Genomic DNA, 10785 nt, shown 5'->3' with positions numbered 1-10785 from the left:
GGGCCGCGCGGCCGCCGGCTTCCGGCGGGGAAGTTTGACGTCACGGCGAGGCGCGCTTCGACGGCGTCCGTGTGGCGTTGCGCCGCGCGGGAAAGTCGAAAAGGATGAGCAACAACGGCTTCTCGGCGGGTGAGTGGAGCAGCGGTCGTCTCCTCTAGAGGCTCCGCGTCTCTGCGGCCGGTCTCTAGGCCCCGGCAGAGCCCGGCCTTTTCATCTGGGGCTCCGCGCCCCGAACCTCAGCTTCCTCAACTGTCTTGTCATGGGATAATCCTCCCAGGTACCTCCTTGCGTCGTTAAAATGACGAAGTGAGGAGGGACTTGACCCCTGCTCCCTCCCCGGAGGACCTGGTCCGGGCAGCCCGTCCGGTCTCCCCGGCTTTCAGGCTTCTGTGGAAGCGGGACCGGTTAGCACGTTACGGGCGTGTGCCCTGAAGTCAGGAGGCCGTGACTTGCCTTAGTTTTTCCATCGACAGAATGGCTGGTAATGGTTATAAGTAGTAAACGAGGCAACGGATAAAGAAAACGCTTAGCATGACGCTTGGTACATAGTAAATGGTAAATATTGTTGGAAGGCACTGTTATAATCAAGAGTAAGTGTAGGTGGTAGTTAAGAGGCAGATCCTGGAGCCGGCTTGCTAAATTGGAATCCCAGCTCTGCCAGTGAATGTGAGAATAATGGTAGCTACCTCAAAAAGTTTTGTGAGGAATAAATGAAGTATCAAATGTAAAGCACTTCAAATAGTTTTTATTAGCTGTTAGTATTTACCTGCCTGCCAGCCATTCTCATTTAGCGAATATTCTCGGAAATTTTTTTTATGTCAGGTACCGTGCTGGGCACTAGGGATACCTGAAATAAAGGACACTGGGTTCCTGCTCTCAAAGAGCCCCACAGTCTAGTGCATTGTAAGGGCTCCTACATATACTCTGGAGCAGGGAAGCTGGAGTAGTAATCTCTCTTGGGGATAGGAGGAAGATGACATTTGACTGAGTCTTTAAGGAGGAGGAGTAATTTCCAGGCGGATAAGAGCATTTCAGGTGAAAACAACACCTTATGCAAAAGCACTGAAACCAGGAAGGTTCTAGTTTACAAAATTGAACTCCCTGTGGTTCAGGCCCTCCCCTACCTCTGCAGGCTCATTTCTCACTCTACATTCTCCCTGTTTCAGTGTTGAGTTTTTCCCTGCCTGGACCACTCTTCTCATACCTCTTCTACTGGCTAACTCTTATTTCAACCCTCAGGTCTCTGCTTAAAAATCACTTTCTCAAAGAGATTATCCCTGAGAAATTGTCCCTGCTTTTCTTCATCACCACCAACTAGACTAGATTTCCTCATAGCACCCTGCACTTTTCTTTTATAACTACATCAGGACTACTTGGTACTATATAGTAAACTCCCTGAGGACAGGGGTTGTATGTGGTTCACTGTTGTAACCCCAGCACCTAGCACAGTCCCTAGCATGTAGTATTGGGTTAGTGAGTAAAAGGAGCAGTAGATTGGGGCTAGATGATGAAGGATCTTAAATGTCAGAGAACTGTGGGTTTTATCTTTCAGCAAGAGGGAAACGGTCTGGCTAAAGAGGCAATTAGGTAAACAAGTCTTGAAAACAAGGGAGTTTTGACCAGATAGAGGAGTTGAAATTTTCTCAGCACCTGGATTTAGATAGCATTATTGTAAAGTCTTTGGTTTTGGATAGTTTTCTTTGAGCTAATAGCTTTAACTTCTCAGAATTCAGCTTCTAACAGGTAATTTCTGTTCTCTGATTTGCTCTGCAAAGTAATTTAACTGAAGAAGGCTTTGGTCAAAATGGTTTCCAAAAGAAGACTCCCAACATCTGAGGATAGAGGGAGCCTGAGAGAAGATGCCTCTAGTAAGTGTCTAGTCATTTGTTGCTTTATTTCCTGTAGCAAATGTGTGAGGCACTAAAAGGGTTATAAAGTTCCTGCTTTCAAGTGCTGGAGTCACCAAGGCTTAATGGATGGGGCACACAGAATCTAGTATCAGGAGATTTGGAGTGAAATTTCTGCCTCTAATTGCATGTATGACTTTGGGCATGCCCATAGTCAGTGAGTTTCAGTCTCCACATACGTAGGAGGAATCTACATACATAAGAGCTTAACTCTTGTACATCCTTTAGGTGCTGGGGCACAAAGATACGACATAGTCTATACCCTTTATTTTTTATTTTTATTGTTTTTAAAGGATCTCTGGATTGGGTTGTATTTTAAACAAGCTCCCCCACTTCCCACCACTTTTTAAAAAATATTTATTATTATTTTTTTAGTTTTGGCTGCATTGGGTCTTAGTTTTGGTATGCGGGCTCTTCGTTGCAGCATGTGGGATCCTCCTCTGCTGTGTGAGGGCTTCTCTCTAGTTGTGGCATGTGGGCTTAGTAGTTGCGGTGCATGGGATTAGTTGCCCTTTGGTATGTGGGATCTTAGTTCTCTGACCAGGGATCGAACCCTTGTCCCCTGCATGGGGAGGCAGATTCTTAACCACTGGACCGCCACGGAAGTCCCTTCCCTTTAAAAATCTTATGTCCCCTTTCCTGCCTTAAAAATGATGATCTAGATAAATGCTATGATGGTGATGTATAAAGGAAAAGCATCATATCAAAGCAAGCACACCAGAGGCAAAGTAAGAGTACAGAATCTGTCCATGTGAGAATGCAGTTGACAGAAGCCCTAAGAGTTCCAATGAGATGGGGTTGATAGTCTTTCATTCATCACACTCATCCACTCTATTAAGGCAATTCTAACGTTGCTTCATTAAGGGAGAAGAGTAGATAATCATACTTAACTTCAGGTACCTTTTTGTTTTTGTTTGCTTATTTTTTATTATTTCTTATGGGTTGAAAGCCTTGGGATGAAATCAGTCTGGGCTTTGTACTCAAAGATATGATGTAGGAGAACCTGCTGCATTCTTTCTACCTCTGTATCCTGATCGTTGGTTCTCAAACTTTGGTGTGCGTCAGGATTGTTACCTGGAGAGCGTATTAATAATTCAGATTCCCATGCTCCATCCCTGAAATTTTGATTCTGTAGCTCTGGGACATGACCTAAGAATATGCTTTTAGTAAGCTTCCCAGTGATTCCAACACAGTGGTTTGTAGACCACATGAGACACCCTGACTGCTTTAGAATTTGGCTGGAAAACACTCCTCTGGTCATTCTTGTTAGAGGTGGCACATTTTGAATTCTTCAAATGAAAACTCAGTAGGTGAAAATAATTCGATTTGTTGATTGTTCTATTTGTTTGTTTGCAAGCCATTATTGCTGACCCTTGTTAGAGATAAAATTGCACAGCAGCATCAGTTCCAGTATAGTTCTTCAGGAACCCATCACCTTTCCTCTTAGGGTTATTGTTCTAGGGTTTACATTTTAACCTTTGCTTTACTATTTGTCACATTCTTGAAAATTTTGTCTACTTTCAGAAGCCAGGAAACAGCCACTTTCCAAAAAGACAAAGAAATCTCATGTTCATAATGAAGTTGAAGGAAATGACAGTGTCTTTGTAAAGCTTCTTAAGACATCAGGAATTACTCTTAAAACAGGAGAGAGTCAGAATCAACTAGGTAATATTTTAATCAAAATCTTTTGTCTGGGTATAGTGAAAGGGCTCAGAACTTAATCATGGATTTTCTAGAGAGGCAATGAAGATTAGAAATGGGGACACCATCTGTCTTAAGATAAGGATGAAACTGAAATTGATTTTTAGAGAATGTTGTTATTCTCTTTGGTCCTGATTAATGCATGTTAAGTGAAGTATGTCTAATCCTTTTTTTTTTTTTTTAAAGGAAGAATGTTATGTACTAGTATTACTTTATGTTTTCTTGTGAAAAAATAAATTAATACCTAGAGAGCAATTAGATCTGTGTCAGAATAATTTCAGAAGAAAATTTATAAAGCCACGTAAGGCGCTACTTTGGGGGCATAGATTATTCCATCCAGCTAAGGTTTTGGCTTTTTTTTTTTTTTTTTAAGAATACTTAGTAGCTATCCTTTGTAAAAGCTAATTCTGTTTTGCAGTGGGTTTATAAGATTTGGCTCTGAAATTAGGTTGGAAATATCTTTATTGTTTTATCAGACAGGAACCTAGGTCTTAGGAAAGTAAAACTCTGGTAGGAAGTGTTAAAGACACTGGGGACCAACTAGTCTTCTTTCCTCATAGCTGTGGATCAAATCGTTTTCCAAAAGAAGCTCTTTCAGACTCTGAGGAAACATCCTTCTTATCCCAAAGTATGTATTTTCTCCCTAGTATTTTTGTTTTTGCCAGCAGTACTCTGGAATTGGGAGTTTAAAGACACTAGCATAAAGTTGAATAGGCTTGAATGATTTTAGCTAATCGACAGCAAAAGTTAAACTAAAAATCTTACTCTTTTTTTTTTTTTTTAATGTCACTAAGATAGTAGAAGAATTCGTTAGTGGCCTGGAGTCTTACATTGAGGACCAAGACAGTTTCAGGAACTGCCTTTTGTCTTGTGAACGTCTGCAGGATGAGGAAGCCAGGTGTGGAGACGAAGCACTGGACTGTTGCTGAAATTTAGTCTGTTACACTTAACTGGATTGGGAGGTGGGGTTGGGGCAGAATGTGATTTTTTGGAATTTTACTTTTGATTTATAGCTCTCTTTTCCTCAAAGTTTTAACCTAACCTTTAAATTATTAAGTTTATGATAACAAGACTAAGAACCAGAATGTTTTCTAGAATGTGTCTCACCTGTGTTGATACAGTTTCAACTCTACTTGTCTGTGACTTAAAAGCTATCTTCTCATGTTCTGTACTTCTTATCTAACAGGATAGTTTCTCCTTAAAAATTACATAGTTAACCAATTTTATGGAGAAAGGATAATAAAAACATTAAAACAAGAAAAACAAAATAGAAAACCAATCTCTCCCTTTTTTTTTTTTTTACAGCATGGGCACATCTTACTGTAAGAGCCTCATTAAATTGCTTCTGGGGATTGACTTATTACAGGTGAGACTGTGCCACTTTTTCTGTGAACATTTAATGGATGTGATTTGTGGTGTATGCCCAAGTGTAAGTGGCTGGAGCACAGGGCAGAGCAGGGTTAATGGGAGAGTTTGGGTTTGCAACAGTTTACCACAGCCCTGTTGCTGACATGAATCTTGTAGGGCAATATCTTTGTCTTTGGACTGAGCTGATTAACCCAATACATCTTGAAGCCTCATTTATCCTGGCGGCCTCTGATTCCTGTTTTGTAAAGCTTCATCCTGTGTGCTCTGAGTACCTTGTATATCTCTGCCATATTCACATCTGCATCATCTCCCATTTAGCTTCGTATTTGCTTATTAACTAGATCTTTCCCTTTTCCTCCTCCTTTCTCTCTTAATTTATTGATTAGACAATCAGTGAGATGTTTTAAACATCTCAAATTATAGAAATGTATATACAATGAAAAGTCTCCCTCCCACCCTGTCCTTCATTTTTCCTCTTTTCTTCTCTTGCACTGTTAATCTTCCCACTCTCTTTTCCTTTTCATTGGAAATCTTGAATATAATTTAGTTAGCTTAAATCTAAGAGCTCTCTTGTTCCTCCAAAGAGAAATCTTTTCTTGCAAACTATTTGATAATCTGTTAAAGCCTGCATATCATGGGTTAACAATTGTCATCATAATTAATAATGTTTTTGATTATCCGATTATTTTAATGTTGCCTTGATAGCCATTTTGTAATTTTTCAGAGGACAGATTATTGATAAATCTTTGTATTCCAACAGGTTATATTCAAAATATAGGCAGCATTCATGTGGACATACTTTTTTATTTTTACATCTTTATTGGAGTATGATTGCTTTACAATGTTGTGTTAGTTTCTGCTGTATAACAAAGTGAATCAGCTATATGTGTGTATATATATCCCCATACCCCCTCCCTCTTGAGCCTCCCTCCCACTCTTCCCTATCCCATCCCTCTAGGTGGTCACAAAGCACCTAGCTGATCTCCCTGTGCTATGCAGCTGCTTCCCACTAGCTATCTATTTTACGTTTGGTTGTATATATAAGTACATGCCACTCTCTCACTTCGTCCCAGCTTACCCTTCCCCCTCCCCGTGTCCTCACGTACATTCTCTACGTCTGTGTCTTTATTCCTGTCCTGCCACTAGGTACATTAGAACCATATATATTTTTTTTAGATTCCATATATATGTGTTAGCATACAGTATTTGTTTTTCTCTTTCTGACTGACTTCACTATGAATGACAGACTCTAGGTCCATCCACCTCACTACAAATAACTCAATTTTGTTTCTTTTTATGCCTGATTAGTATTCCATTGTATATATGTGCCACATCTTCTTTATCCATTCATCTGTCAGTGGGCATTTAGGTTGCTTCCATGTCCTGGCTATTGTAAATAGTGCTTCAGTGAACATTGTGGTACATGTATCTTTTTGAATTATGGTTTTCTCAGGGTACATGCCCAGTAGTGGGATTGCTGGGTCATATGGTAGTTCTATTTGTAGTTTTTTAAGGAACCTCCATACTGTTCTCTATAGTGGCTGTATCAATTTACATTCCCGCCAGGTGGACATTCTTATAATGAGAATTTCAATTATAGCAGGGTTTTTCCTCCAAGAACTCTCGTTGGAGAGAATTACAGCTAATTATACATTTCTGTTGTACATTTCGAGACAATCTCCTAACTCCCTATGTCTTCTTTTTTAGCCTGCCATTATCAAAATCTTATTTGAAAAGTTGCCAGAATTTCTTTTCAAAAAGTAAGTGGAGTTACTGTGGAATGCTCAAAGTACCCTGGTGTACTTATGTTTCTCTCTGAAAAGGTTGCTCTGAAGCATCATTGGTATGTCTGAAGATCGTATTTATTATGACTGCAGATTCTTAAATGACTACTCAAGTTTTACTGGGGTGACTTTCTTTGAAATTTTATCTATTTATATGTCCATGTATTCCTAGAAGGATACACAATAAACGGGTAATAGTGGTTGTCTCCCAGGAGTGGAGCCAGTTGGCTGGAGTTATATATTCTCTGAATACCTTTTACCTTTTCAATTTTATACTTCATGTGTGCTACCATTTTTTAAAATTTACTTTAAGGGAATTTCCTGGCGGTCCAGTGGTCAGGATTCCGGGCTTTCACTCTCTTGGGGCCTGGGTTTGATCCTTGGTCGGGGGAACTAAGATCCTGCAAGCCGCGTGGTGTGGCCCAAAAAAAAATTCTTTTTTACTTTAAAAAATAACTAAGGGACTTCCCTGGTGGCACAGTGGTTAAGAATCTGCCTGCCAACGCAGGGGACGCGGGTTCGAGCCCTGGTCCGAGAAGATCCCACATGCCGCAGAGCAACTAAGCCCGTGCGCCACAACTACTGAGCCTGCACTCTAGAGCCCGCCAGCCACAACTACTGAGCCCACATGCCACAACTACTGAAGCCCGCGCACCTAGAGCCCGTGCTCCGCAACAAGAGAAGCCACTGCAATGATAAGTCCGCGCACCACAATGAAGAGTAGCCCCACTCGCCATAACTAGAGAAAGCCTGTGCACAGCAACGAAGACCCAATGCAGCCAGAAGTAAAAATGAATAAATAAATTTACTTAAAAATAGTAATAATAAAAAAATAACTAAGAGAAAAAAAGAACAGCCTAACAGAAAAGTAGATAAAGGTCATGAATAGACAATTCACGGAGAAGAAATATAAGAGCATTAAACACTTTTTTTAATGCTCAAGTTCATTAATAATCAAAGACAACAATTTCAAACAGTAAATAGATTTTTTTCCTTCTCAAAGGATCTCCCTTGTTGAGTGCGATGAACAGGCATGCTCATATATCACTGGTAAACATATAAAGCAATGTAATTACTCTGAAGGGCAGTAGGTTGTGTGTATCAAAACCTAAGATTTTGCATACCCTTAAATGTTCAGCCATGCCTCCAAATTTATCCTAAGGCAATACCTCTGAATGAAAACAGTAATGAATAATATTACCATTTAAAGTAACAAAAATTGTAAACTGAGATATTCAACTATAGGAGATTGGTTAGTAAATTAGGTATATCCACATAATGGAATATCATGTGGACATTAAAAATTATAAAGAGGATTATTTAATACTATGCATTAATTGAAAAAAAAGGCTACAAATCAGTATTTACAGTTCCACTCAGTATTTTGTTTAAAAAAGGTACATACATACACATTTACATAGATAAATATACACATGTATATCAATGGTGGACCTCTCTGGGTGAGAGGATTTAGGTAATTTTTATTTCCTCCTTTTTAATATGTGCTGCTTCTGGGTCTTGTATGTAACAATGGTAAACTTGAAGATTTATCTTTAGAGATTCATGGTTTGCCTGAATGGCTTGCACTGTGCTTTGTGTCCTGGCTAAGTCTTTTTTAGCAGTTAAATTTGTCTATAGTAAACAAAGACTGAGAATGCTGTCAAGAAGTGCTGGAGGTGGTCCAAAAGTTAGATATAGGAGGCTGGGAAGAAGGCAGAGACTGTCATTTTAGGGGAAATAATACTGGGAAATTATTTATAATAATTTATTATGAAGATTAATGAATAATAATTAATGATTATTAATAAATATTGTTATATTAATGATAATACTAATACTGAGCCAACTTCTCTTCATCCTTAAATGGTTTTTAGTACTTTGACATAGTCTAAATCTGACCTGTTTCCATAGTGGTAAAAATTACTTGCATTTTTTGGTACTTACCACATTGATGTAATTAGTTTTTTACCTTTTATTTTATTTATTTAGTTTTAAAATTTATTTTATTTATTTTTAAAATTTATTTTGGCTGCTTTGGGCCTTGTGCGCAGGCTTTCTCTAGTTGCCGCGAGGAGGGGCTACTCTTTGTTGCGGTGTGTGGGCTTATTGCGGTGTCTTCTCTTGCTGCGGAGCATGGGCTCTAGGCGCGTGGGCTCAGTAGTTGTGGCTCGCGGGCTCTAGAGCGCAGGCTCAGTAGTTGTGGCACATGGGCTTAGTTGCTTTGCGGCATGTGGGACCTTCCCGGGCCATGGCTCGAACCCGTGTCCCCTGCATTGGCAGGCGGGTTCTTAACCACTGCACCACCAGGGAAGTCCCAGTTGTTTACCTTTAAAAACAATTTATCTTACTCAATTTGTTAAAGTTTGTTACCTTTATTTTTTTAAATTGTTCATATATTTTAAGAGATACTCTCCAGACCTTTCTTCCCCTCTCTAAACCCTCCCCAGATATAGCCACTAACAGTTTAGTGCGTCTTCTTCCAGACATCTGTCTCAACATACATAAGCATATGTCTCATGCTTTTTTTTGTATTACCTGTGTGTTTAGCACAGTGTGCAACGCATGGTAAGTGTTTAGTAAATGTTAACTGAATGGCTGAAAATGTTACATGCAGTATTAATGCTTGCTGCTGTGTAAGTCAGAAAGGCTACATTCCTGACTTCTCATCCATCCTAACATTCAGCGTGAACAGTGATGGACTCAACATGCCTCGACTCATCATCAATCAACTGAAGTGGCTTGACAGAGTTGTGGATAGTAAGGTAAGTTGGGGACTTTTTCTGTCTCTTGGATTTATAGAGAGTATGTTTTCCACACTTAACAACCAAACTTTTGGCATTTGCATGATATTTTTTCCTTTCTAAACAAAAAATTCATATTTTTCTATCCATTATCTTTTTTAGCTTTAATAATTTGAAAACCATGGTTATTTCACCCATTAAATTTCTCTAAAATAAGAAATGTATCTAATTATGATGACTGGATGTCATTTATTAAATAAATTAAATATTTGGAAGGAATTCATTAACTTCTCAAAGTACAGAGATTATTATTATGTTTTATTTCTCAAAAGCAATGAGATCCGAAACCATCCTACTTCACTGCAAATGTGTTATTTTAATTACACATTGAGGAAAGTTTCTTTGGGATTATGTTACTTGTTACTAAGCACCTTGGTAAAGTTGAATCTGTTCTGAGCCTATTGCTTAAGGCCCATTTCTCTTCAGAGTTCTTAAATCATTCTACTAATTTTTGTCAGACATTCAAAGGCTCAATCTTTATTTGGAAGAACATGAGTTTTGGAATCTCATCTGGGCTGGAATTTTGGGCCTGCCACTTATTAATTGTGTATCCTTGAGCAACACATATCCCTACATTTTAAAAATGGGAATACAGTTGTGAAGATTAAGTGAAATAAAGACAGTAGAAAAGGGAAAAAAAAAAAAGCAAAAGAACCCCCAATTGTTGGACTTCCCTAGCAGTCCAGTGGTTAAGACTCTGCACTCTCCCTGCCAGGGGCCCGGGTCCAGTCCCTGGTCGGGGAACTAATATCTCACAAGCTGCTCGGTGCAGCCAAAAAATTAAAAAAAAAAAAAAAAAAAAGGTATTAAATAATATGCCATCCAGCCTATTTTTTTCTATGTACCATCTCATGTGTGAAAATCTCTGGGTCACTTACCTCTGATTTTAGGCTTTGAGCTTGAGTGTGTGTGTAGTTGTCATATTGTACACAAAGTAATTCTAGCTCTACTTTTCATGAGTAGGAAGTCTTTCTCTATTCTGGGTAGTGTTACAATTCTAATAGTCTCCTCCACTGCAGGATCTTGCCACCAAGATCATGCAGCTGATCAGTATTGCTCCAGTGTACCTGCAGCATGACTTTGTCACCAGCCTACCTGAGATCCTAGGGGATTCCCAGCATGCTGATGTGGGGAAAGAACTCAGGTGGGTAAGCACCTCGTTGGCATCTTGAGCAAGACTTCACTTTGGGAGCCTAATCACTGCAGTATAAAAAGAGTAGTAAT

The 10785-nt window shown here is 39.3% G+C and overlaps 1 protein-coding gene across 5 annotated transcripts in view; it reads left to right on the top strand.

The window, feature by feature from the left end:
• Positions 1-15: 15 nt before the first annotated feature.
• Positions 16-10785, top strand: part of FANCD2 (FA complementation group D2) — a 55037-nt gene continuing 44267 nt past the window's right edge. For 4 of the 5 annotated variants that reach the window (XM_068558298.1, XM_068558300.1, XM_068558299.1 and 1 more), the window contains exons 1-9: positions 16-129; positions 1776-1868; positions 3432-3572; positions 4169-4236; positions 4403-4506; positions 4914-4974; positions 6684-6736; positions 9444-9522; positions 10581-10705. In XM_068558298.1, coding sequence (XP_068414399.1) covers positions 1805-1868; positions 3432-3572; positions 4169-4236; positions 4403-4506; positions 4914-4974; positions 6684-6736; positions 9444-9522; positions 10581-10705 — 695 coding nt within the window. In that variant the 5' untranslated portion in view covers positions 16-129; positions 1776-1804. Of the gene's footprint in view, positions 278-1775; positions 1869-3431; positions 3573-4168; positions 4237-4402; positions 4507-4913; positions 4975-6683; positions 6737-9443; positions 9523-10580; positions 10706-10785 lie in introns of all 5 variants that reach the window. The other variant, XM_068558297.1, reaches the window with a different exon arrangement.

This window comes from Eschrichtius robustus, chromosome 12 (assembly GCF_028021215.1).
Source record: "Eschrichtius robustus isolate mEscRob2 chromosome 12, mEscRob2.pri, whole genome shotgun sequence".
In the NCBI taxonomy this organism is placed as follows: domain Eukaryota; kingdom Metazoa; phylum Chordata; class Mammalia; order Artiodactyla; family Eschrichtiidae; genus Eschrichtius; species Eschrichtius robustus.
Note: the sequence above shows the minus strand (reverse complement) of the source record. Positions and strands in the feature narration are given on the sequence as shown.